The sequence below is a fragment of the Oreochromis aureus genome, linkage group 7 (assembly GCF_013358895.1).
Source record: "Oreochromis aureus strain Israel breed Guangdong linkage group 7, ZZ_aureus, whole genome shotgun sequence".
NCBI classification, from domain to species: domain Eukaryota; kingdom Metazoa; phylum Chordata; class Actinopteri; order Cichliformes; family Cichlidae; genus Oreochromis; species Oreochromis aureus.
This window is the reverse complement of record NC_052948.1, coordinates 4,874,797-4,900,684: the sequence shown is the minus strand read 5'-3', so window position 1 is coordinate 4,900,684 and position 25,888 is coordinate 4,874,797. Positions and strand designations below refer to the sequence as shown.

General features: G+C 43.5%; 1 protein-coding gene across 5 annotated transcripts in view; it reads left to right on the top strand.

Moving 5' to 3' along the window:
• Positions 1-17,048, top strand: part of dusp8a (dual specificity phosphatase 8a) — a 41,863-nt gene extending 24,815 nt beyond the window's left edge. For 4 of the 5 annotated variants that reach the window (XM_031749224.2, XM_039615477.1, XM_039615478.1 and 1 more), the window contains exons 4-7: positions 12,101-12,267; positions 12,368-12,527; positions 12,838-12,961; positions 13,275-17,048. In XM_031749224.2, coding sequence (XP_031605084.2) covers positions 12,101-12,267; positions 12,368-12,527; positions 12,838-12,961; positions 13,275-14,517 — 1,694 coding nt within the window. In that variant the 3' untranslated portion in view covers positions 14,518-17,048. Of the gene's footprint in view, positions 1-6,465; positions 7,132-12,100; positions 12,268-12,367; positions 12,528-12,837; positions 12,962-13,274 lie in introns of those variants that run through there. The other variant, XM_031749225.2, reaches the window with a different exon arrangement.
• Positions 17,049-25,888: the final 8,840 nt, after the last annotated feature.

Below are 25,888 nucleotides of genomic sequence, written 5' to 3'. Positions count from 1 at the left end.
AACAATGGTGGATTCCTGTTTATCACTGGGCTGTCTTTGATGCACTTTATCTCTGGCATGCCACAGAGCTGCTTCCTTATTTACCTGCTGAAAAGACTCCACTTTTACTGTGTGGACGAAGTCCACGTCTTTGCAGACTTGTACTTTGTTCCCTTTAAACTTACAGCACCAGAGGATCTGCTTTAATATGCTGTTTGCTAATTATTCTCCAAAAAAGAGAAAGGTTTTTCTTTTCCAGACTAGTAGCAAAGGAGTAGAATAGTTGCCTGTTACAATGCTGATACTTTAAATCCTGTGTGGTTTAACACTTTTCCTGGTATGTATACAGACTTGTAACACTGGTCTTTTTACCGTAAATACATGCTGATCACACACCGAAATGTTTGGGTTCAACCTCGAGGGCTGCTGCTGTTTCCTGATAAAAGAGGGAGATTTTCTATCTCCACAGCAACAGGCTAATTTTGGAGTTCCAGGCAAATCCAAACCTTCAGATTGAGGTATGCAGCAGTTTGTGATCATTCTCAGTCCTCCTCATATCTCTCCCTCTGCGGACACACAGAAAACTCACTTATACACACACAAATACACACGAAGGCTGGACATTACTGAGAGGCCACTTCCTCTTGTGTTGTGTAACTACTTCCTGTTTCAGATAAAGTGACATCAGGGTTCCCCAGGGTAAAAGAAAAAGATGTCTAGAGAACATGTATACACACAAATCTTCTATATATCTATATTTTGTTGTTTTTTATTTGGACTAAAAAGAAAAAGGGAAGCTCAGAAATCCCACCAGCTTTACAGATGATTAAACAGCATGATGTAGGTGTTGGCACAGTGGTGCACGCAGAAACAGCTTGCCCAGTTCCTCCCATGGCATCACGTCATTCTCTTCCTATTGTTCTGCTGTAGCTGACGGAGTGATGTCACTGTCGCATTGTGGATGTGACACATTCACACATGCACACAGTGTCCAGGGCATGTAATGGCCGGAAAAGCTAACCTTGACCTCGGGTGTTGCAGTAGCCGCTGTCACCATGTCCTCTACACCCAAATCCAGTCTGCAGGTTACACCCTGCCTTGTGCCGGATGTCTGTCCAGGAGGGGAATTGATCGAAAGAATGACATATATGTTTTTGTTTGTTTTCTTTTCTTTTCTTTTTTCTTTTTGTTGAATTATAAGCTGATTTGTGTGTTACACTTCCATTTCTAATATGCCTCAGTATGGTCAAAGAAACCCTGGGAGTCACTATCACATTGATGAGATAATAGTAGTTTTTCTCTTAAAGAATATCACTTAATCTCAAAACACCACTCAGCCACAGGCACAGACAGGCACGGCATATAGTCTGCAGAGAGATGCCCTGGTACAGCCTGAGACTGTCTGAGTTAATTGTAAGACAGGTAGACAAGACGCTGAGCTAACAGAGGAGCAGATGGCGTGGCTTCCAGCTCTGTTGTGAGGACAGTGGATCTGTCAGTCTGCCTGCTGTGATGGTAGGAGCTAATTAACACTAAACTGATCTGAGACCTGCCTGTCTGTCTGCACGTAGCAGTGAAACAAGCCCATTAAAAGCAAACAGATCTGGTGTCAGCTCCTCTCTGTCACAGTATCGCCGTTATAAGACTGATACCACATGCGAGAGACAATGAGAGAGATGAGGGGTGTTATTCTATGCATTCCAGCTCAGGCCATTTGCATTTAGAATGAAATAGCCATCCGTTCTACTCAAGAGAACCTGTGTAGACAAACTCACCTCTGGGGAAATCAGAGCAGGGTGAAGTGTGCGCTCTTAATGCAAGCACACATTTGCGTTCTTCATGTTTTCATTAGTGTATAGTCATGGACATGCTTTCTGCACATATTCAGCCTGTTTTGCACACACACATACATTATTCATCCATATAAAACCGCAGAAAACAGCTGTAAGCTGTCTCGCTGTATAAAGCTAAAGTTAACATTTATTTTATACGCACTCAAAGTGAATGCACAGGCTTTATATGCACGCAAGACACACATGCAGTGGCCAGCAACGATTCATATTGAAACTTAACAGTCCCCCTTTGTCTCCACATGCATACACAGACACACACACACACCATTCAAAACCTCCAACTGGTATTTTTAAGTAGTTCATCTGGTTTATGAAAACCCGTCTGGTCCTGAAAGCCCCCTTTGGTGTGCTTGATAGCTTACCCTTTTTAGCTTCTCCCCGTTTTGTGTGTCTGTGTGTGTTTATACTTTGTGGAAATGCTTGAGTGAGTGTCTAAAAGTAAGTCTAAACTAATTTCTTGCCAGTGAGACAGATTTACTGGTGCAGTAGCCCCCGGGTTTTGAGCTTCTCCAGGGGCTTGGAGGGTAGGGGGGGGGCTGCTGAATGAGTGCTACGAGCTAGCATCCCTCGAGGCTGTGGAGATAGAGATGAGACTGCCTCATGCCCAGCCTCACACATGACCAGGTGGTGCATCAGTGCACCCCTAATCTTGTGCTTCCTTCTCTCGATTGCATCTAAGAACCACCATCCACCACCTGCCCTTCCCTCTGATTCCCTGTTTTCACTTCCTCAACCCTTTTGATGTTATCATATGCAACGAAGACATAAAGCTTCTCACATATTTACACTTAGGTTTAACACTATTCTGTTCTAAAAAGCTGAACAGAGAATCTCAGTAGTGTGTGCAGATTAATGGCGGTGCAATTATTGATGTTTGAAAAAGAGTCAAGATGAGCACACACACAATACCGGTGACATTTCTAATGTCCCCTGGCAATATGACAGCATCATTTCAGCTATCTCCCTATTGATTCAAACAGCCCCTCTTCCTCGCCAGTACCCTCCCATGACTTAATCTCCCCCTCCTCTTCTCTTCTTCAGCACTTCCCCCACCCTCAATTGCTCCATTCCTCGATCCATCCTCCCCTCTTTCTCCCCTGGTGACTACCTCACCCCCCAGGCATGGCAGCTGTGTTCTCCTGTAGGCATTACATCACTGCAAGAGCATCCTTGTTACTGATCCCCTGACAACCAGGACTATCAACACATTTTCGCTCACACACACACACACGCACACATGTGCAGTGATCATACACCTGTGCAAGAGTGCATAAACTTGTATTTACACACAGAGGCACAAATAACTATTTACTCTATTCCTATCCCCGGAGCACTATTCTCTCCTTTCTCTCACCTTTGCACCAGTCATCCTTCTCTCCCGCTCTCTCTCTCTCACACACACACACACACACACACACATGCATTAACTGACAGTCTTCATCAGCCTAACCTGCCCTATCCAGAGGATGACGTCTCTCTTTCCTGTGATATCCTGACAGATGATCCACGGTGTAGAGTGACGCTCCTGTTGCTGCCTGTCTCAGTGGAAAGGGAGGGGGGAGGGAGGGGGAGGGGGAGGGGGATGAGCTCTGACAAAATATATTAAAGAAAAATATTTGTATCAGCAAGTCAGTGCAAACAGAGTTTACGGGTATACGTGTGTCAGTTTATTTTTATTATGGTTTTTTTTGATGAGCTGCTGGTGATAAATGTTTAAATTTGTGCTGGTGCAAAAACAAAAAGGCATATATTAAATTTATACTGAGTTATAAAAGAGAACAATATTGGAGTAGAGTTGACTCATTCAGTCCATTAAATAATTAGTCATTAATTATTAATATCAAATTATTCATAATTTAAGCTTAATACATTTTCAGTGCCTAGAATGTGTTTTAGTGCTTTTATCTTAACTTCAAAAAATTCAATATTTTAAAAGACATTTCAAAGAGTTTATTAAATAATTGTAAAGAAAGATTCAGAATATTAACTAATTTATCTTTATGTTCCTATTATAGCCACATAGGCCATCTAGTCTTTGTTATCTATGTGGTGAAAAGAAAAACTGTGTACTAGCAGTAATTACCTTTTGTTCAGTAATAAAGATTTGGTTTATTATGCAAAACCGACCAATTTCACAGCAAAAGTTAAGTTAGTAATTTTTTTTTTAACTTAAGGGGAATAAACGTAGACTTTTATGCAACATTTAAAGGGGTTTAGAGTTCAGACTGAGCCCTGCACTATGCAGTATGTTTGTATTTATGATACATTTACAACATATAAGCACAGAACTACAAGCTCTATAATCCTCACAACTCTCTACAGTGGTCAGGTGCAAAGGTCGTGTTTCTCCTTTCAATCAACCCAACACCACCATCTCTCGTTGAGGCATTCCCAGTCAGTTCGGACATCCCAGGGCTCCTCGTCCTTTACCCACCTTCTCCGTTTCCTTCCCATACCGACTGCTCATTATCAGTTTTGGCTGGGCTCTGTGTATGTATGTGTGTGTAAACATGCGTCGCCCTAGTAACAAGCTCGGCACCATAAAAGTATGCTCTAAATCTAAGAGAGAATCTCAGCGGAGGGGGCGAGCAAAGTGACCATCCCACCTATTTCTGTAGCTGCGGGGCACACATGTGCAGTCAATAAAGAAGGCTCGGCTGTCATTTATAGCATCTTGGCTGTAATCCTCTAATTAACACATCTACTATTCTCAGCCTTGTTACCCTGCTGAGGACCAGAGGAGGAGGAGAGGACAGCATGGTATTTGCTTTAGGAACTCTGCGGCCATTAAAACATCAGCCAGCAGCTACTTTGTTTTGTTGCTGTCGGTTTCCACTGCTCAGAGTTTGCAGGTGTTAGAGCCTCGTGTGTTTCAAAGCTACTTTATGGCTTCGAGCCACACAGCCAGAACAACTAAGCCGAGGCGTGGATTCAAACTGAGGTGACGATCTGTGGGTTTAAAGCGTAGCGACCCCAGCTGACCACCATGGCATGCCACACCTGTTCAGATGCAAATCGGAGAACAGTGCATGAGTGTGTGTTAAAATGGTGATTGTGGGGTGACGTGTGTTTATTCATAGTTTGACACTCTCCCAAAACCAGTGTCTGCATTTTTCACAAAGCTCATCATTAGGCCCATTTCCTCTCGCGCCCTCTCTTGCAGTTGAACAGAGGATGACGTAAAGCTGTTCTCACCCATGTGTGATCATTCAGGGGTCTGCAGTGATGAGATGAGGTCAGTCAGCATGCAGCTGGCCCCCTAACTGGACATCTTGTATAAGCTTATTTGCCTTTTTTCTCTCTCTGTTTTTTTGGAGCAGTGCAGTGACTTTATGTCATTGAAGTCCATCTGACCTAGTTTGAATGTAATCAGTGCACCGTGAAGTCTCAGCATGGGACAGAAGAGATAGAAAGGACGGTCAACTGGCCTAAACATAGTTGTTTCCATACATCTATTATTTCCAGCCAAAGGTTGATTGGCATAAACGTGTGCTAAAAAGAAGAGAAAGCAAGTCTGAATATGCTCTGATTTATTGCAGAAACGCACAAACACAATAGCCTCATATTAATAACTCGATAAACAGCTGTACCTACATCGCAATTTGCTAACACTGAGTCTCTTCCAGTAGTTTTGTGAAGTTTTTTACTGCCTCGTTTCCATAACTGGACTTGTGGCCCACGTGTTTGTCATTCCATAGTAAAGTACCAGGAGTCTGTGGCCTGTCAAATGGATGGTGGCTGGCTGACCACGAGCTTGTTTGGTCTTTTCATCACCTCTAGTATTCCCTTCCTCTTTTGTCTGCTTTCATTTCTTTCTTTTTTCCATACTTCTGCTCTGCTTTTGCTTTCTTTCTTCTCGCTACCTTTACATCCTCCAGACAAAATTGCAGTGTCCAAACGCAAACATGTTAGACATGAACCAGTGCAGGAAAAGTGGTGAAGTCACATACATTCCCTCACCTTGGGAGACAAATCAGCTGTCAGTGCACCGGCACAGCCTTAATTCCCTCTCCTGCAGTAAGCGTAATGTGCTAAGAGGATGCAGTACATTTAAGGCAATCAACCTAATGTAGGTATTTAGTTTCTACTCAGTAATAGATAGTGCTGCATAGCTGTAGGAGTCTGTAATTATTGTAGAAATGATATAATTATCATCAGGTAATCATCCCTGATGTCTCAAATGAATTAAATGAGAAAACAGGAAAACGGTTCATGTAAAAAAAAAAAAAAATTCTGTTTGTTATGTATGACAGCATTTACAAAGAGAAGTAATGCCAGTCAGTGAAAGGCTCCCAAAAGCCAAGCATTATCTCTCTCCTCTCTTTCATTGAGAACAAAGACAGTTAAATCTATAACGTAGCTGTTTGTTAACAGTTTGTTAGCTGTGTTTTAGCCTCCATCCTACCCTGATAGAGGCCTGTTTTGTAGCTAGGCCCCTGAGGTGGCCGCATATTTGCTGGGTGAGTAAGGAATGTGGTTACATGCCTTAGACATTAGCTATGACGGAGCTCTGGCTCCACAAGAGAGGGAGGTAGCAGAGGAGAAGGAGGGAGGGGAGGTTGGGTAGAGTCTGAGCTCACGGCAAGTGAGCTCATTCACCCCCAGAGCTCGAGGAGAGAGTGCAGCTCCGTCATCCTCTTTGCAGAGACAGAGAGAGAAAGAGGAGGGAGGGAGGGAGAGGGAGGAGTGTAAGCCAGTGACTGAGCGAATGAGAGGAAAGGAGAGTGGAGCGGCACAACAATAGTGGGCTGCTCTTCTGGCTGTGGACTCACAGAGACAGAGAGAGCGCTCAGAGGAACACACAGACGCTCTGTAAACCAGCTGCAGGCAGATTACAACTGGCGTTTACATACAGGCGTTACTGGCTACTCACTTTTGTTTTTTCTCTGGCACTCTGTGGCCACCATTCTTCAGAAAACCACAGAATTACCAAATATTGACGCAGGAGAATTTTAGGAATTTTTGTGGTCATTGCATGGGATTTTGGCCATTTGTTGACTTGAGGAGCGTGTCCACAGATATTTTGGACTAGTTTTTGTTCTGCTGGGTCCATTTGCTGAGGGTCACCGCCTGGACCAGCTGGAACAGCTAACTTGACTTGAGTGGAGTTTTGTGGACTTGGGGTTTTCAGTGGGCTCACCTTTGTCACTCTTCTAAGGAGAACAGAGTGCGTTCTGGGGGATGCCTCTGGATGTGGTGATTGCCCCAGCAGAGGACTGTTTTTGGCCAGACCTGCAGGACACAGACATGAGGCTGAAGATCAGGGTCCGCCGGATGAAGGAGGGGAGAGAGCTTCGAGGTGTGTATTCACCTGGAGGAGAAGGGATACGTGTGTCTGTGTGGGTGCAAAGTGATAAGATGCAACATGTTTGGATTGAAGGCCTGTGCGTTTGGCATACATGCAGAAGATGGAATGTGATTTATGATATGCATTGAGTTGCATGGCTATGAAATGCACGATTGCTGAATACATGCAGAAAAGGTGCAAACAAGGTGGAAAGCCACTGATAATAGTTTGTGCGCTGCAGTACAAAGACACAGTGGACTGTCAGGTATTTACCAGTTCAGGCTTTACCCGAACGAAACACAGCTGTGAAGTGAATTTTTAAGAGTTATTAGAGAGATGGGATTCTACATCAGGCTAAAAAAGAATTTATTAGGCGTAGCAAGCCAGACCTGAGAGTTGCTGTCCCATCTTTTGTTTTTGGACTTAATTTGTTTAGAGGTATAGAATAGAAAGAAAGGGGATTAAGAAGATGACATCATGAAGATGAGAAGCAATGAAGAGGAAAAAGAGGAGAGAAAAAGAGCTCGTGGGGGGGCAGATGAGAGCTGTGACCCATGGTATGACATAGTGCTCATGCTCTCTCAGCCTGTGGTCATTGAGATGTAAAATTATCACAAAGGCGCTTTCTTTCTCTCTTTCTTTTCCTCTGCTCTTGGCTTTTCTTTCTCGCTCCTGCTCACTCGCTCTCTCTGCAGAATGGTGTCTTGTGGAGATTATGTTATCAATATGTGTGCAGTGTGCACTGCAGGTGTTTAACATAACACCTTCTCACACAGAGCAATGAGGCAATGCAGAGCAATGGAAAAATCCTTTTTATATGACAACACGGCATCGTGCACGTTACACAAAATATGTCTTAAGCTCGTCATTTGCTAAAATAATTTTGCTGGTTTTGGATAACAGATGTACGTCTATTTAGACGGTACACGCAGGGCATTTTAGAGCACTGGCTCAAAGCAGTTATCTGCACCTGTCACTCTTCACATGTGCACATGTGCATGTACAGCTTATCTCTACACAACCAGATTCTGCTGCTGTAAGTGTCAAATTCATGTACTCGGAGAAAGCTGGGATGGGTGGGGGATCACACATTTGCCATCAGCAGATGAAAATAGAATTATATGTGTCACAGGTACTGAGCACTTTAACACATCTCTGTGGAAATAGATTTGTCAATGCAGGCTAAATTATATGGTGGTTTATGGTCTTTTATTGCACTAACACAGTGCTGCTGAAACGGCAGTTGATCAAAGTGGAATATTCCTGCTATCTGTCCAGTAAGATAAAGAGCAATGAAGTTTAACCGTCAGCTAATGTGACGTAAATATCATGCACTCATTCCCAGCCATCATAAAGCTGATGCTGTGCATGAAAGCGATGACCTCATCTTACTATCTCATCCATGTTCTGTCAGTCTACACATTTCTGTCACAAAAACCCACAAGCGCACACACTTTCATTGCATCGTCAGGCCCCAGCACAGCCTTTGTGGAGCTGAAGTGGGACATGTGTGCAATGATGTCATGTTAGGAGGGCGAGGCGGGGAGGGGAACGGGTACATTGAGATGCTAATGTCCCCTCATAGTGGAGGGGACAGCTGGAGGGGCACAGAGGATGGCGTCATGTCTCCCCTGATATCAGCCAAAGAGAAAAATGATGAAGGGGGAGTGGGGTAGTCGTTCAATGCCCCCCCACCCCCTGGGCCTGAAAGCTTGTCTGTGTGCATGAACACGTCTGCTTTGTGTATTGCCCCCCCTCTCCATTAACAGACAAGTAAAAGAGTAAAACGGAGACTGAAGCACACACACACACACACAGAAAGGGGGTGAGCTTGTGTTGGCAAGGAAGTCAATTGTACCAACAGCAGTGATGTAATAGCAGAGATCCCATTAAACCATAACTTCTAGGCAGGTGTTTTGTGTGCCTCTGTTCATTCGGCCAGCATCGCCGCTGATTCCACCCTCCATTCATCTTTTAGTTTTCTGCAGCAGCACAGCTCTGGAGAGTCTGAATTTGATCTGCTTAACATACACACTTTTCACGTTAGCGAAACAGTAACCCGTGCCTTCATACTGAAAGCTGGGTATTAATTTAGATGTGGGAAATGACTGATGAGGAGAGGGACTGCTGCTCGCTGCCGGCAAACAAAGAAAGGCCTGAGTGCTCGCCTCTGACGGAGCAAGAGAGAGGAAAATAAGCAGTTGCTTAAATGATGAAGTGGGCAGAGAAAAACGGAAAAAGGAAGTCACCACTGCTGAGAGCTGCCGATGGCGACACAGTGCCCTCTTTCCCGGTTGTGGGTTTTCCTACTCCCCAAACTGCTTTTTTTTCTTTTTTCTTTTCTTTTCTTCTTTTAAAGAGTATGTTCAGAATTTAGTCACATCCTGCCAGAGTATGTTTTCATGATTTCAGTGTTTGAACAATAATGTGAGAAGCTCTGGTCTTTATTCCACAAAAACAAAACAGTAGGTTTAGGTTGGTATGTCTGTGGGAAATTAAACTCGTGAGTTTAATGTAGGGTGTCAGTTTCTGCTGTTTATCATGAAGGTGAACTCATCTCTCCCATTTGACTTTCTGATGTCATCTTCACAGACAGCTGGGCTGGTGTGTGTCACAGGGTATTTTCAGTGACCTCAGTGTGAGTGTACAGTATGTTTATATGTGTGCTTAGATAGGAATGAACGGATGTGTCATCCTTTTCTAATGGAGAATGTGAGGCCACATCTTTTAGGTTTTTTGGTGTATGTGTGCATAAATCAGTGTGCTCATATGCCCTTGTTTCTTAACAGTATTTGGAGCAGGGTGGTGTCGGTGAGGGGAAGCAAATTGTCATCAACAGCACTGCTTTTCCTTGTTGTCTTGGCAACCCTAAGTAGAGCAAGGTCAGGTGACGAGGTGACAGTAACACGCTATCTCCTGTGTGACTAATGTCCATTAGCACCAACCGTGTAAAGCTTTGACTACAAGGAAGGTGTTTGTAATTGTGTTGACGTAATGTCGCTGTAATAGCACTCGGAAAGCCAGAAGGCACACTCAGTCCTGCTTTCTTATCTCTGACTTCAGTCACCCTTCATGCCAGTAACCCCTTACTCACTCACAGGCAAACTGTAGTTGGCCCAACTTTGTGCTTTTTTTGTGTTTATTTAACACGAGATTAGGCGTGCTACATTAGTCGGGACTAGAATTATCAGTTCAATCAATTCAGAATATTTCTGTTCGTGTGTTCATTTCCCTGCACACCCACACACACACATAAACACGCGGTCTCCTCTGTGGAATGTCCTGTCTTCAGTCCTTCTAACAACTCTTCAACAATGTAAGCACATACAAAAGGAAATGCTTGCTGTGTGATGTAGCTATTCCTGTTGATCCGACTGTCTCCAGGAACATACCACTCCCTCACGCAGATGCAGTATATGCTATATGTAGTGCAATTTTTTTTTTCCACACCAGCAGCCTGGGAACTAGGAAACCAGGAAAGAAACTCTTCAGAGATCCCTTCCTCCCTCTGTTTTATCAATTATCAGTGCTGTAGCACTGCCCGTAGGCTCGCTGCAGAGAGAGAAGCTATGGAGAAACAGTCTAGTGTGAACGCCACACTCTGTCTGTTTAGTCTACATTGTATAGGCCAAGAAAAGGTTTGATCATAGAGTTGTTGCCGTAATGGCAGCAATTCCTCAGCCTCCTCTTGAAAGTTGTGCGATTGCTCCTTCTGCATCAAATGCCTCTCTACACTCCACCACCCATGTGGACTGTTGATGTCATCGCTCCGCTGGTTGCCATTAATAGCTGGAAACAGACAGGCCTTCTTCACTTTGCTCTTAAAGGAACATTGCACCCAGAATAGCACTAGGTCATCGGGATGCACCCAGCCTACTCACTGCTCAGAAGCTGTGCTGTTGTGAAATAGCACCACATACCAAAAGCTGCTATCTTCTGTGGATTTACACAACCTTTTTATGCAGCTCTCCTGTTTGTTGGGTACATGCACATGAAACTGTGTGCTCCACATGTGTGCGTCTGTTTGTTTGCCAGTTGTTGTTACTCGAGTAGGGCAGCTGGGTGTGTGTTACAGGGGAAAGCAGCGTCCTGCTTGCACTGTGCTGTGTGTGCTACTTTGGGATAGTGATGTCATGTCTCACTCACTCTCACTAAGTGAATGTGTATGTATGTGTGTGTGTGTCTTTAGGTGTGTGCATGCACTGCATCCAGGATTGGGTCAGGGAAGGCTGAACCTAGATTAGGCTCTAATCGTCTTTCTGGGACTCAAGGTTTCCTTGAAGCACTCCCTCTCTTCTCCACTCTCCTCAGCGAGGTCAGCACCCAAAGAAGCCTCCCTTGCCTCTTTTCCTGCAGTGTGCAGACTATCCCTGTATGGGCTGTGTGTGTGTGTAAATTTGAGTGTGCAACAGTGAGAGTGAATAGATCATATTCTTCAGATGAGATCATTTCTTCAGATCATATCTTCTTCGTCTTCTGTCGTGCGTGTGTGGGTGTGTGTTTGACCATGCATGCGTGTGTGTGTGCTTTTCAGCTGTCAGTGGAGATGTTACTGGGCCTCTGTCCTGGCCCTGCACCTGTGGCCTCTCTCATTCCCTCAGCCTGACGCAATCCTCTGCTACAGGACATGAGCTCATGCAGGAAACGGAGCCACACACACGCACGCATACACATATGCCAAAAGTGGAGCCGCCTGCCTCTTAAAGGGCCAGACGCGCATTCCTGGCCGCCCAGCAGTTAACCTAGCTCACTCACAGAAGCACAGAGAGCCCCTTTTTTTCCAGCTCCTGCTGCTCTAGAGGGACCCAGACATTGTAGCCCAGATTCAGCTTTTAAAGACTACTGAGCATCTGCTAATGATGGTGCGGTGTTCCTGATGGAAGTCTTTGCAGAGTTCCCAGTGTGTCTATGTTTGTGTGTGTCTAAATGGAAAACCATTCATATGCCTAACCGCTTCTCTCCATCTCTTCTTTCCCTGCAGGAGGCTTTGCAGCTTTTTCCTCCTGTTTCCCCGGCCTGTGTGAAGGGAAGCCTGCCACTGCTCTACCTATGAGCTTGTCCCAGCCCTGCTTGCCTGTAGCTAACGTAGGGCCTACTCGCATCCTGCCTCACCTCTATTTGGGATCACAAAAAGACGTCCTCAATAAGGTATCATTTATTTTGGATATTTTGCCAGTAAAGAATGTCTGACTTGCTCTTACGCGCAATAAAGCATGATGCTAAACCACATACATGTCCCTCTCTGCAGGATCTGATGGCTCAGAATGGTATCACCTATGTGCTGAATGCCAGCAACACCTGCCCCAAGCCAGACTTTATCAGCGAAAGCCATTTCATGCGCATCCCAGTAAATGACAACTACTGTGAGAAATTACTTCCATGGCTGGACAAAACGAACGAATTCATAGGTAAGGCCGTGTTCTGTGTTTTGTGTTTGGCCTGAAGGACATGTGGAGATGAGGAAGTGAATTAATCTCAAATTATGCATCAAAGGATGCAGTGATATTCTGTTATTAACCATGCACATGTACTATAGATAAATTGTCTGCTTAGATGAACTCTTGTACTCTTTCAGGATGTCTCAGTTTTTATTCAGTAGACACTGATTGTCTCCCGAGACGTCCCACTAAAAAGGAGACCTGTCAGTGATATGCAGTGTTGCATGTATTTTCATATAGTTCTATATATTCATACTTATTTGTTTCCAACTCTCAACAGACAAAGCTAAGGTATCAAACTGCAGAGTCATTGTGCACTGCCTGGCTGGAATCTCACGTTCAGCAACCATCGCCATAGCATACATCATGAAGACAATGGGCCTATCGTCAGATGATGCCTACAGGTACACCTGCGCTTCCCATCCATTAAGAGCTGAGCTAAGGTGTCAATACCAGTAGAAAGACATCTCACTGTTGTCAGGTGGAATCTAATTCTTAGATCCCTGCCAGCAAGCATAGTTTATACAAAAGGCTTAGCTTTGCCCTGTCAGGACAAGTCTGGCACACTATTATGTATTGTGAATCAGTAAAAGGGCTCACACCCTTTATATAGGCCCTTTATTTAATCTTAGGAATTCAGATGGGATTTCTTATAAAACCATTACCACACTTCAGAACACAATTGCTTAGTTGTGACCTATTTTTTTCTGCTGACAGATTCGTAAAGGACAGAAGACCGTCCATATCCCCCAACTTTAACTTCCTGGGTCAGTTGCTGGAGTTTGAGAAGGGCCTGCGATTACTCCAAGCTTTAACCTCCGATGACAAGAAATCTGAAAACAACACTAAGCAGAATTCAGAGGTTAATGGAGTCATCACAGGTTTCGAGATGAATGGTCATCACAGCAACTGTGACTCATCCGCCACAGAGCCACACATCCCACCAGAACCCAAGCTGCCGTCACCCTCCTCTCTCCAGCAAGGCTTCAATGGCCTGCACCTCTCTGCAGAGAGGATCATGGACACTAATCGACTCAAACGCTCCTTCTCCCTAGACATTAAGTCTGTCTATTCCCCTAACAGTCCCCACTGCCCCAACCTGGCACCCACACACTCTGAAGACGTCCCCAAGCTGTGCAAGCTTGACAGCCCAGGAAGAGGGATCTCCAATGGTGTCTGTTCTCAGTCTCCCGTCCTTGACAGCCCCAGCTCCTCTGATTCACCATTCCCCTCACCGGGCAGTGGGGGCAGCATAGGAGGCTTGGGATTCAGTGGAAGTGAAGGAGTCCATCGTTCTGGTTCTTCCTCATCCAGACCCAGAAGAAAAACCAAACAAAACTGCAGCAGTTCGCCGATCCACTCCCAACCACGCCAGCCTCCGCAGTCTCTCAACTTGCTGCTGGACCACAAGAGCCCTAGCCTGGAAGAAAACATAAAGGGCTCCCTGCTCCTCTCATTACCTTCCCTGCCCACTGTGGGTTCTGGGGCTATGTGGACCAAACACAGAGACACTGTCCAAGCCACAACCCCCGTCACTCCAGTCACCCCGACTGCAGATGCTCCCTGGCACTTTGGAGCAGAGGAAGGTGGTCAGGGAGAGATGGAGCTGGGAGCAGGAGAGGTAGGGGGACAGGAGTCGTCGGTGAGGTTCGGTAGCAGCTCGGCGTATGTGGCATTTGGGTGTAGCGAAGGTGTGCGGTTACGAGACAAATCCCAGAGGGAGAAGCCGTCAGCACCACAGACGCAGCGAGACCTCCGAGACTCTTCGTCGTCTTCAGCAGTGACAATGTCCACCAGCTCGAGTAACAGTGGGGCTGCATCTGAAAAGCAGTTCAAGCGGCGCAGCTGTCAGATGGAGTTTGAGGAGGGCATCTCTGAGACAAGGTCCAGGGAAGAACTGGGGAAAATCGGGAAGCAGTCAAGCTTCTCCGGGAGCATGGAGATCATAGAGGTATCCTGACAGATAATGAACATCATCAGAGCTGCCCTGTGGGGGCAAAAATGGACCTAGTTAGAGGGAGCGCAGGAAGAGGACTTCAAGGTGGAGCCGAGGAGTTGTTATTGGATTTTTTTTAAGCTCCCCTTACAGACAGTGTTAAAGACTCTAGTTGAGAGAAGGACAAATGCAAGCTGAGCGTTAATGTGAAAAGGTTAGCATTCGCACCTGGACAGACAGAGCCTCAGATGTGGTGCTTAGCAGACCATAACCATCCTGAACTCTTGTACAAAAATGAAGAAAAATCTTGGGGGGGAGGGAGGTAAAGAGGACAAATCTAGGTACTGAACTCTTTATGTTTATGAGCTCTGTCCCAGACAAAATGAAACAACCCAGGGCAAATGTTGCATCCTTAATATATAGAAATCTTCCCTTATTTTGACAGAGTTGAGACACAAACTGCTTGCCTGTGGTCAAACGTAGCGTGTTTCAGTGGGTGTATAGCTTGTGATTTGAACCAAGCCCGATGTTCTCTCTCCCGACGCTTCACCCCGGTTTCGATAAGCCTCATAAGCTCGCACGGCTACGTTTGTCCCCCTTCCCAGTGGCTCTGCCTACTACAGGGAAAACAATAAAGGACTCCTTAACAGCACCATATCCTCACATCGCCACAGCACAAGGCAGAGAGATCCAAAGGACTTAATATTAAGGCGGTACTGCACCCTGACAATGAAGGATCCTCTGCATTTTGTTGATGAAAAGACTAATTGAAGAATGGGCAGTGTTTCCCCCTCCTAAAGCACAGTGCGCCTTTCCTGACTTTGTTCCCTTGTTTCCAGTGTTAACAGCGTGATGGGACTGAGGTTTCAGGATGCTGATGAGGGTATGCGTTAATAACCCCTCAGCTCGCTATTAGACCCCCTCCAAGCCTCCTCCCACTCCTTTCAGTCACCACCTATGGTCGCCGCTGAGCATGCACCTGAGAGGCTGACTACAGACAGACGAATACTATATATACAATATGAATATATATAGCAATTTTAATGGACTTCTGTTCAGTTATAGTTTTAATTTATTGTATTGGTTCATTCTGGTAATGAGAAATAATATAATGTTTTGTGGATTTATTTCTTTTTTCTTTTGTTGAATTATAATTATTATTATTATTTGCTGTATGGTATTTATGAACACACACTCAAACGAATACACACATTCAACAAATTCAAGCAAAGCAATATGTGATGTTCCTTCTTTGGGGAGAGTGATGTATGATCCTGAGATGCACTTTTCTGCTTTTCTGGTAACAATTAGTCAAATTATCTTTCACATCCTTGCAACATGATACTCCTAAAGCCAAGTTTTGCCTCTTTTTTTGTACTTAGAAGATGACACACACTCCCCTCTAATATCTTTTAAGGACAGCACCGCTGTTCTCGCTCATCTGCAGCGTGAACTCGTTGATTTCAATTGAGGGCTTAAGCGTTACCTAAAAAGACTGTTTTGTTTGCCTGTGTGAAGAGGGAGACAGAGTAGCCATGCAATCTCTGATCACTCACACACAGTGAAACATCCTCTGCCAGTTTCATGAGGGCTTGCATAACAACAGCTTTATGCAAACAGACGCATCTTTCACAAGTTTGAGATTTAAAGGCTGAGCGTCCTCCCTGAGCCAGCACATGTTTATCAGTCATCATCACAGTGCATCCACCAAAGCTGAAACCAACACACACACACACGCATACACACCTCATACTGTATGCCCTTATACTCACACATGTAAAGCCTAGCTCCCCTCCCTTCTACACACACACACACACACACACACTTTTTTTCATTCTCAGGGGATCTTTCAGTGAGCCAAGCCCGACACAGGGTACACAGCTGCTGGTACATCAGCACAATGCATGTCCGTAAAGCTCCTTAGCTTTTCTTTCTGTCTGTTTTTCATTTTCTTATTTCTTATTTTCCAAAGCTTTGAATAAAAACACCAGTAACAAAATGGAAAGAAAAAAGAAGTGAGGATCTTCGTATCCTGAGGTGAAAGACATGAATGCTCTCCTGGTGCGAGATGGTTATTTATTTATGATGTAAATGTGTTTATTTTTCCTTTGACCCTTGATTAGCTTTACTCTTTGGCGATCTCTGACTTTTGACCTTATGCTGCTGCAACTACAGTAAGTTCAGATAGATTCCTATGTTTCCCCCGGGGCTCAAGCAACCTTTCTTTTCCTCACCTCCCTCCTTATATTTTTAAAAAACTGTTGTTAGAATTATTTATGACATGTAACAAGGATGATGCAGGCTGTCCCATTTGCTAAAATTATTATTATTGTTATTATTATTATTATTATTATTATTATTATTATTATTACTATGTTGTTGTGTAAATAGCAACGCATCTAAGAACACTGATGAATTTCGATGAGTTTTTAAAAGAAAATCCTGATACCTTAGGCTGCTTGATGCAAAAATACCTCAGGTTCTACTGAAAGGCTTTTCCTTCCCCTGTTCATGTTTTTGTGAAAATGAGACAAAAATACAGAAATGACAAAATACAAACTCCTCTCTGCTTCTTCTTCTTCTTTGTGTGTTTACATTGGGTGCGATCAGGGCTGGGGAGGGAATTCCGCCAACAGATTAACAACACATTACGACATCCAGAGATGCAGAGGCTCAGTATTGATTTTCTGTTTAACAAACTCGTCTCTGACCACACAACAGGGCTTCATTGATTTTTTTTTTTCTTCCTCTTGCTCTCCGGCAGTGTCAGTGGCACATGGTTGCATGTGCTGGTAGGGTTGTGAATTGTTAAATGCAAAGACTAATTTGAAGAGAACAAGAGAGAAGATACATGTCTTAATAAGAATTAAGCAACATTTCAGGTCCCTATTTTCAAAAAAGAAGACGAGTATATTACAGTGAATGAAAGTAGGGGTGTCATTAGATGGCTTTCTGGCATTGTTTTTTTATTATCTAGAAAACTATTTGAGCTAGGTCTTTCAACTTTTTTAGAGTAAATATGTGGTACTGTTGCTATATAAATGTTCACTCTCACAATGTAGCTCAAGATAACTTAGAAGGAAGGATGTCTGAAGTCCCTAAAGTATTTGGATGTCCGATCTCTGACAGCAGATTTAGCAGCTTGTACTAATCGCAGTTTAGTACGGAGGGGACGGATTATTTTATTTACAGCTTGTCATATACAAAACACCTTCTTTTAATGAGTCCAACTAAGGGTAATGGATTTACAGATAGTAAAGCTCAAACGTAGGACAACAATCCAAAACAACAACCAAAACATCAATGCAGTCACAGGTAAAACAAAAGTTGACAAATCCAAATAACTTTGGATTTTTAATAAAGGCAAATTTCCATTTATGTAAAATAACCAAAATTTGTTATCGTGTTCGCTTACATTTTTCATGCATGATTTTTTTACAGTCATATTTACAGTTCTTCGCAAATTTTTTATATCACTTGTCATTAAAAAAAATCACGTTCTAGATTGAAAGTAAATATCTGTAATTTTCCAAGTAAATTAAGAATAAAAATATGCTTTTATTTTTTTTTTTTTTAAAGGCTATTATTATTGTAACTATTAAACAGTAATTATATTTTAGAAATTTGAATATCACTTGGATTAAAGAGCATCCACATATGGGTGGATTATTAGTTACAGAAACATTTAAAAAATGAATTTGTTAATTACCAATACTGTTAATTTAGGGCAGCTGCAGCATAAACCTTACATTGGGTGGTGGTCTAATAAATTTGTTAACCACTGGTTGTACAGTATACTTTATGCACCCTCACAGCCCAGCAACAAGCTTTGTTCTGGCCAAGAAGAGAGGACGTGTGCTGAGTGTCATCGGTTGTAAGGACATCCAGCTAGCTTAGTTTCGCTTAAAGACAGGAAACAGAGGGAACCAAATAGCCTGGCAACACCCTCAACCACCCTCAGCACTTATAAAAATCACAGCTAAGCATATTCCATGGTTTCATTTGAAGAAAATGGAGTAATACATATATAAAAGAAAAGCAGGGATTTTTATTAGAGCTGGACAGAGCTCGCTGTTTCTTTGTTTCCAGTTCCTAAGGTGCTTGTTGCTAGCTATGGGTTTATAAAGACATGAGAGCAGTGCCAGTCTTGTTGTCCAAGTAAGAAAGTAGACATGAATGTAAAACATTTTACACTGAAGTACAAAAAAAATAACAGATATACATATTTTAAATGCATAAATATAATCTTTTTAGTTTTTCTCACCAACAGATGAAATTACACAAAGGTGACTTTTAGGTGCCTCCATCAGAGATTTTTACCCCACATGGCGACCTGAAGCACACCTTCAGGCAATATACACACTCCCTGAGCCTTAACTGGGAATACTTGTGCAATCTAATGCAACTCAACAAAACAGCTGCACCATAAATTCTACTTTTATGAAACTTGTTTTCAGCTTCAGTTGATAGTAACACAAAAGTGGTGGCATAACTGCAATCTGAGCTGTAAAAAAAAAGATTCCCTAATATTTTGTCACTACTGAAAATGTGGAAGCCTTGAAACAGCCACAGTGCTGGATTGCACAAGTTCTATATAAAGTTCTTGGTGAGTGTACATGTGTGTCTGAGAACAGGAAAGGGGCATGTTATGCCTCTAAGAAACATCACCCTGTTCTTCCCCGTTTTCCAGATTGACTCACTGTCTGGTATTATGGCTTTGCTTCCTCTTTTTTACTCAGAGCACACACACACACACACACACACACACACACGACAGGTTCACAGGTCTTTTCTGGCTCGTCTCCTCCTCGGCCTCTTCCTCATTCCTCTGTTTCTGTGAGCACACGAGTAAGGGAGGCTGACTGGCAAGGGTGCGGTGTTTGCCAATGATGTGATGTGTTTGAACAATGCTTACCTCTAGGGGATGAGACACTGAGATGAGGTAGTGGTGTGTTTGTGCGAGAAAGAAAAAGACAAAGAGAGGCATTGGCCCCAAGAGAATACAGTGTACACGTATGTTACAAAAAACAGCATCCGAATCCATGGGGGGCATTCATCGAGCACCATCGGTGGGGGTTTCACTACAAAAGCAGTTTTGGTTTCATGATGTCATGGTGGAATTCCACCTTGTGCAATCAAGCAACATCTCTCCTGCAAACAAGACATCCCTCTTGAAGCCCCACGATTTGATCTGGTCTAGCCCAAACAACTAATGCGGAAATGAGTGAGGTGAGGAGGAGCGAAGAAGATGGAGCAAATCCTTTCAGCGTGTCCAAACACACAAACAACATGCAAAACCAGATGGCCCTTAGCCTTCAGCACAATGCTGCCTTAATGAGCGTGTCCAATAAGAGACAGGCAGAGGTAATGACATTACCACCATCTCCAGCTGAGTCCCTCTGCTTTTCTTCTCTGAGTGTGTCTCTCTTTTATTGCCATCATGGGAATTCCCCTTGACAAGACCACCGTGGCTATGAAATACACAGTAAAATCCCATTTACTCACTTTCATCCTCCTTGCCACGCTGGTGTGCATATTTATTACCTGGATCACAACAGATAATCCCTTTACAATATGCGCCCTCTAGATGCGTATATGTGTGTGCGTTTGTTTTTCAAGGTGCCCTCAGCTTGTATTATATACGGATCTGCATCTCGGGTAACCTGCTTTGTCTACAGTCTCTTTTCTGTTCTGCTGTAGTCTGCACTTCTTTGCAGGTTTCCTGTTGCGAGTGTGCAGTGTCCTGAAATAGCTTTCAGAGCAATTCCTTTTTTCGTGGTAATTTCTCTGCTTTTTATTTTTTATTTTTTTCATTTATATTTCAACAGCTCTGAGCGCTCCCTTACTTTGCAGATTGTTTAGTAAAACAAATATATGGGAGGGTGAAGGCCAGACAGGCAGCTGGAAAGAATGCAAATAATGTGCATGTGGATAGAAAGTGAGCGTGTGTGTGTGTCTAGGTGCAGGATAAAAGTGTGCATATGAAACTTTATTAGGTATGCCTTTGTAGCACTAGTTTGCCCTCAGAAATGCTTTGTTCTTCGTGGCACACACTCAACAAGGTGCTGGAAACAGTACTTAGAGATTTCGGTCCATACTGTCATCACGGTTGATGCAGATTTGTTGGCTGTACATCCATAATGCAAATCTCCCATTCCACCACATCCCAAAGGTGCAGGAGTTCACTGTTGAATACAGTGAACTCATTGACATGTTCAAGAAGAAAGTTTGAGATGATTTGAGCTTTTGTGACGTGGTGTGTTACGCAGGAAGGAGCCATCAGCAGGTGTCTGCACTGTGGTCATAAAGGGGTGGACATTAGCCAGTAACAATACTCAGGTAGGCTGTAATGTATAAATGATGCTCAGTTGGTACTAAGGAGCCCAAACTAGTCAGCTGGTCAAGAAAACACCACTACCAGCCTGAACAGTTGATACAAAGCTGGGTGGATCCATGTTTTCATATTTACACCAAATTCTGACCCTCCTATCCGAATGTTGCCACAGAGACTGACATAGAGAGAGAACTGTTCCTAACTGGATATTTTCTCTTTTCCTGACCATTCTCTGTAAAGCTTAGCTATAGTTGTGCAGGAAAATCCCATTAAAGTATACCAGCCAGCCTGGCACCAACAACCATGTCAAGTTTAAAGCATAGATATTAGAGGTAACAAATAGTTGAATAGGTGTACTCAATAAAGTGGCTGATGAGTGTATGCATTCTTTGGATGTTAGACCGATATCTTATGCATGCATTGCATGCATACATGAGATGTTTTTATACACACACACACACATATATATATATTTATATTTGGGCAAACCCAACTGGTTTTGTAAGTTGTGTTGATTTGTGTGGTGAAACAGAAGCTCCTGGTCATGACAGAGACATAATGACTGCACAGTTAGCACCAGTGATTTTAGTCTACATCACAATTATGTAAATAGTTGTGAGTCACATTGTGTTTTTCATAATATGCAGGATATCACGTTTAAACAGTACATGACAATCCAGGGCAGTGTATACTCTCTGTGACCAGAGTCAAACCACATAGCACACATAGCAAAGAACAATCAGAGCACTCTGGTTAGCATCTCGGGATAGGAAGTTTATGTGTAAAGCACAAACAGTGGTGCCTTTTTTTGTTTTTGTTTAAATAAGCACTCAAAGTGGAATATTAGTGTGAAGTAATACAGTAGAAATGGATTCCTGAAGTCTCTCGCAACTCACCACAACTTTTTCCATCTTTGGTTTTATGATGATGTGGTAGAGAGCACAGTTTGAACTCTTTTAATGCAAATCTACATCATCATCAGAGTCATGTCCACAGACCTCTTGTGGGTCATATGGAAGGATCTACTTTGTTTTGTGTGTGCTTTTATTAATGTCTGCTCCTTTCCCTCTGTGTGTGCATAGATAAGTTTTTACATGTTTTATGCAGACAACAAAGAGTAGTGACAGTGAAATGTGTGTAAATTAAACATTACATCTGTGAACAGTATGTGCATTAACATGTGCTGCATATGTTTTAGCATGCATGTGTGGGTGAATGATAGCGTGTGTGTCCTCCCTCTCACAGTGGCTGATGGGTACCAGACGTATGCTGAGGGGCTGCCTGGCGCCTGGTCCAGGCCTTCTATATGGAAACAGTTTGGAAGCATTACGTCAGCAATCTACGCCACTCTTTTTTCCGCTTTTCCACTCGTTCACATCCAAAGTGGACTCACGCACGCACATATTTTCACAGAACATGCCCGCTTTCTCTTCCTCTCCTTCTTTTTTATGTGCTTTTTCTTTTGCACACTTTAATCTCAGCCACATACTCATTAGGCTCTTTCCCTGCTCGAAAGTTACGTCAGCAAAGCATTCCGCACTTTTCCACGCGTCACTTAGGATGGCTGACTCCAAACAGCATTTCTTGCCCCCTTTTTTTTTCCCATGGAAAACTCTTGTCCTTATATAACCCTGTAGTCTGGCAGCCTGCTCGTCCTACTATTTCTCTCTGTCTGACTCCCTCTCCCTAACCTCTCTCTCATCCCTATCCATCTCTCACGCAAGCAGGAGAAAAGTGGAGCTCTTTGGACTGGGAGGCCAGGCAGACTGTGGTAGTTCCCCTCTGGTCTATACCAGGCCAGCAGCAGCCTTGGTACAAACATATGTGTCCAGTGTCCCTTTCTGCTGTTCCCCTCATGCAGTCTTGAGGGCCATCATGAACGGGCCTTCATTTCTACATGAGTTACAACTCACCACTGTGAAATGAGCTAAATAAATGAACACAGGGAGATCATTAGTTTCTTAAGCAACAGGCGTGTGTCTGTGTGTGAGGCCTGTGGTGAGGAGGAATCCCTGGTTGGCTCAGAGGCTCAGCAGGCCTCAGGTAATCCAGCCTAATGCAGTTAGTGTTGTCATGGCCACCTGTGTATTACAGCCTGCAGCGTTACAGCAAGACAAGAGGGGGTGTCTAGACAGGCAAATCACTGGAAAAAGAAAGGCTGTGAGGGACACGCTGCGCTGTCTGGAGCCTTTGATATCAATAAGAGTAAAAGTGCTTACAGAAATGGGTCATGGTAACAATCATGCATCCACCTGGATGATTTTCTTAGGCTACAGAGACAGGTTCAGTATAAGTTGCATCTATAGTGGAGCTGGAGTGTGGTTGAGTGATGAGGGGCTTGCATATATGCGCACACAACAGCAGCAGAAAGCAGACACTGGGCCGTGATTACTCATTCAGGTGTTGTGTAACTGACTGCTGCCACCTACTGCTGGCTGCTAGTCAACCTCAGCAGCTCCACTTTTGTCCCCTGACAGGAAGGTGAGAGGCGATCAATATTTTTGTTCCACTAGTGAAGCCAGCAGCAGATTGAATCTACATCAGCCCGTTGGGCCTCAGGTTTCCCACAGTTTCTGCTTTCTGAAATGAAACGAAATGAGAATGAGAGACGGAAAGTCTATCTTCATTTCCTCTCCATACATACCACGTGTGTGAGCAAAGCAACTCTTCATCACTGTAAATGAGCATGTGTATGTATGCTCAATGTGCTGACTGAAGCAGCTGGTGCTGCTGACATCTGTCTCTGTCTTTCAGTAGAACAAACTGCAACTCTCTCTCTCTTTCACCACATCAGCCCCATCAGCACTCTGCCCTGCTCCAAACCCCATCAGCATGTCAACACACACACACAGATACACACACAGGCTAGTCAGCAGCACACAGCGTGTACCCCATATCTCAGCATCCGCACCTCCAAAAACCACATCCTGGACCACCACAGAAGAAGACAGTGCTTCAGGTGGATGTGGTTCCACTTAGTTCAGACACTGCATCATCCCACTGAGAGCCAAAAATAAACAAAAATAGTTGCACAGAGTACAGACCACAGTATGCAAGACTGGTTCAGTATCCTAACTGAGCCTTTACTTACTCTACTATACTGTACCCACAGTGGCCTGCAGGTATTGTGTTTAGCTTTTTTTTTAAATGGTCTTTAGTTACTGTTTTTAACTGAACCTCAGCCTTTTATCTTTATTCATGCAATCCTTAGTGAATCAGTAAATCTGAGGGTCAACAGGTATACACTTTGCTGACTTTTACATCAGATTTAAAATGCAGGCCTTTGTCTTTTCACACAACACCCAATCTGAATGGGACCTCTTTTATGGTCAGCGGTGTGGATAAAAGGGAACTGCTTTCAAATACTTTCAATTTGAACTTTGTGACTTTTCTTGGTTGGGTAGAAAACACACTATTGTTGTATTGTAGCTGAACATTTTTATTACTGTTTCTGAACAATTTTATTGGTTTTGTAAATAATATTTACAGTCTGACTACATCATTTTTATTGACAAAAAAATGTGACCTACTTTTTAGAGCTGGGTTAAGAGTAAACAACACAGTGATGACAATACCTCACATGTAGTGAGTGTTCCATATTTAGAGGCATTTTCTGTTGATTACAGCTCTGGAATTTAGAGCAAAAATCCCAAAATTCTGACTGTAAACACTGGTGCACGTAATTAGACCCGTTGCTTGGGGAGGACAGCTTTAACAATCACAGAGACACGATGACTTGTATGTTGCTAAGACAAAGACGGAATATCTCACTCTGTGGACTGCTTGCTGCTGACACTCAGTATTTGTGGCTGCTGCTCTGTTATCATTTCTCCTCTCTCTGCCCATGACCTCAGAGCCACATGCAAGTTATTTCTGTTGACTTGCTTCTGGCTGAAAATGACTTCATGTCTGATTTGCTAGAAACAGAGAGGGGGAGGGGGGGCTGCATCACTGTGGTCATGGAAAATTTACTGCATTAAAACAGCATGATTTGACTGCTCTGAAGACGAGTCGCTCTGGGTTTAACGTACCGGAGGCAAAACTGTGCAGCAAGTACAGCTTTTTCTTTTTGAAAATCCCAAATTAGTTTCAGAGTCTTGGGTCAAACAGTCTCCTGGTTAAACTTCTGTCCTCTTTTAGAATCACAACAGCATGAATTTAGTCTGAGAGAGTCACATCCACCTTCTGCTTCTCCACCCCCTCCACCTCTGTCCATCTTTAAAGCATCGGCACACTGGAGCCAGGTAGGTCTGCAGACATGAGTAATGTGGCTAAGACTGACTCACGCACTAAGACATCAGCCGTCAGTGTGGAGCCAGCAATGACACAAGCACTACAGCAAACACACACACACACATCATATACTGAAAAGACACACAGGCAGACAGACTTGGCGGTGCCGACGTTTTGAAACCCAGTCATGCAAACAGCCATTATCATCACCTTATGTTATGTGATCATTATTGAGAAACTGAAAATTAATCCATCGGTGATATGAGATCAGCCTGCTAACAGTAAACATGTCTTACACAACCACACACACACACACACACACACACTCACATGCACACTGTATCCAACTGAGGGGATGTTTACCTATTTCAACATAAATATTTCTGCAGTTCTACTATTAAAGGTTCACAAACAAATTATCCTCAGGTTACATAAGTCTGATTTAAAAAGATTCCAAAACAAACTGAGTTTAACTTGCAGGTTTCGTTTGAGTTTCTTTTAGATTCAAGAATGAATCAAGTGTCTTTTTGCAATCAAGCACCTCCAAACAGAACATACTTTTAGTTCTTTAGTAGGCAAAATAGTGTTGTAATAAAGCTAAAAAAACTCACATCTGCATACGCCTCATTGAATCTATTAAGCATTTATTATTCATGCAAGAGTAATGTGAGGTGTCTCCGTTTTAATGCCTCCTAATGGCTTTTTGAGTTACTGCTGCCAGCTATGAATAAATCATATCAGTCATGGCGCAGCTTCACTCACCCTGCAGCACTGAGCTGATCTATAGGTATGTGTGCTTGTGTGTGCGAGCTTTCACAATAATCTTAT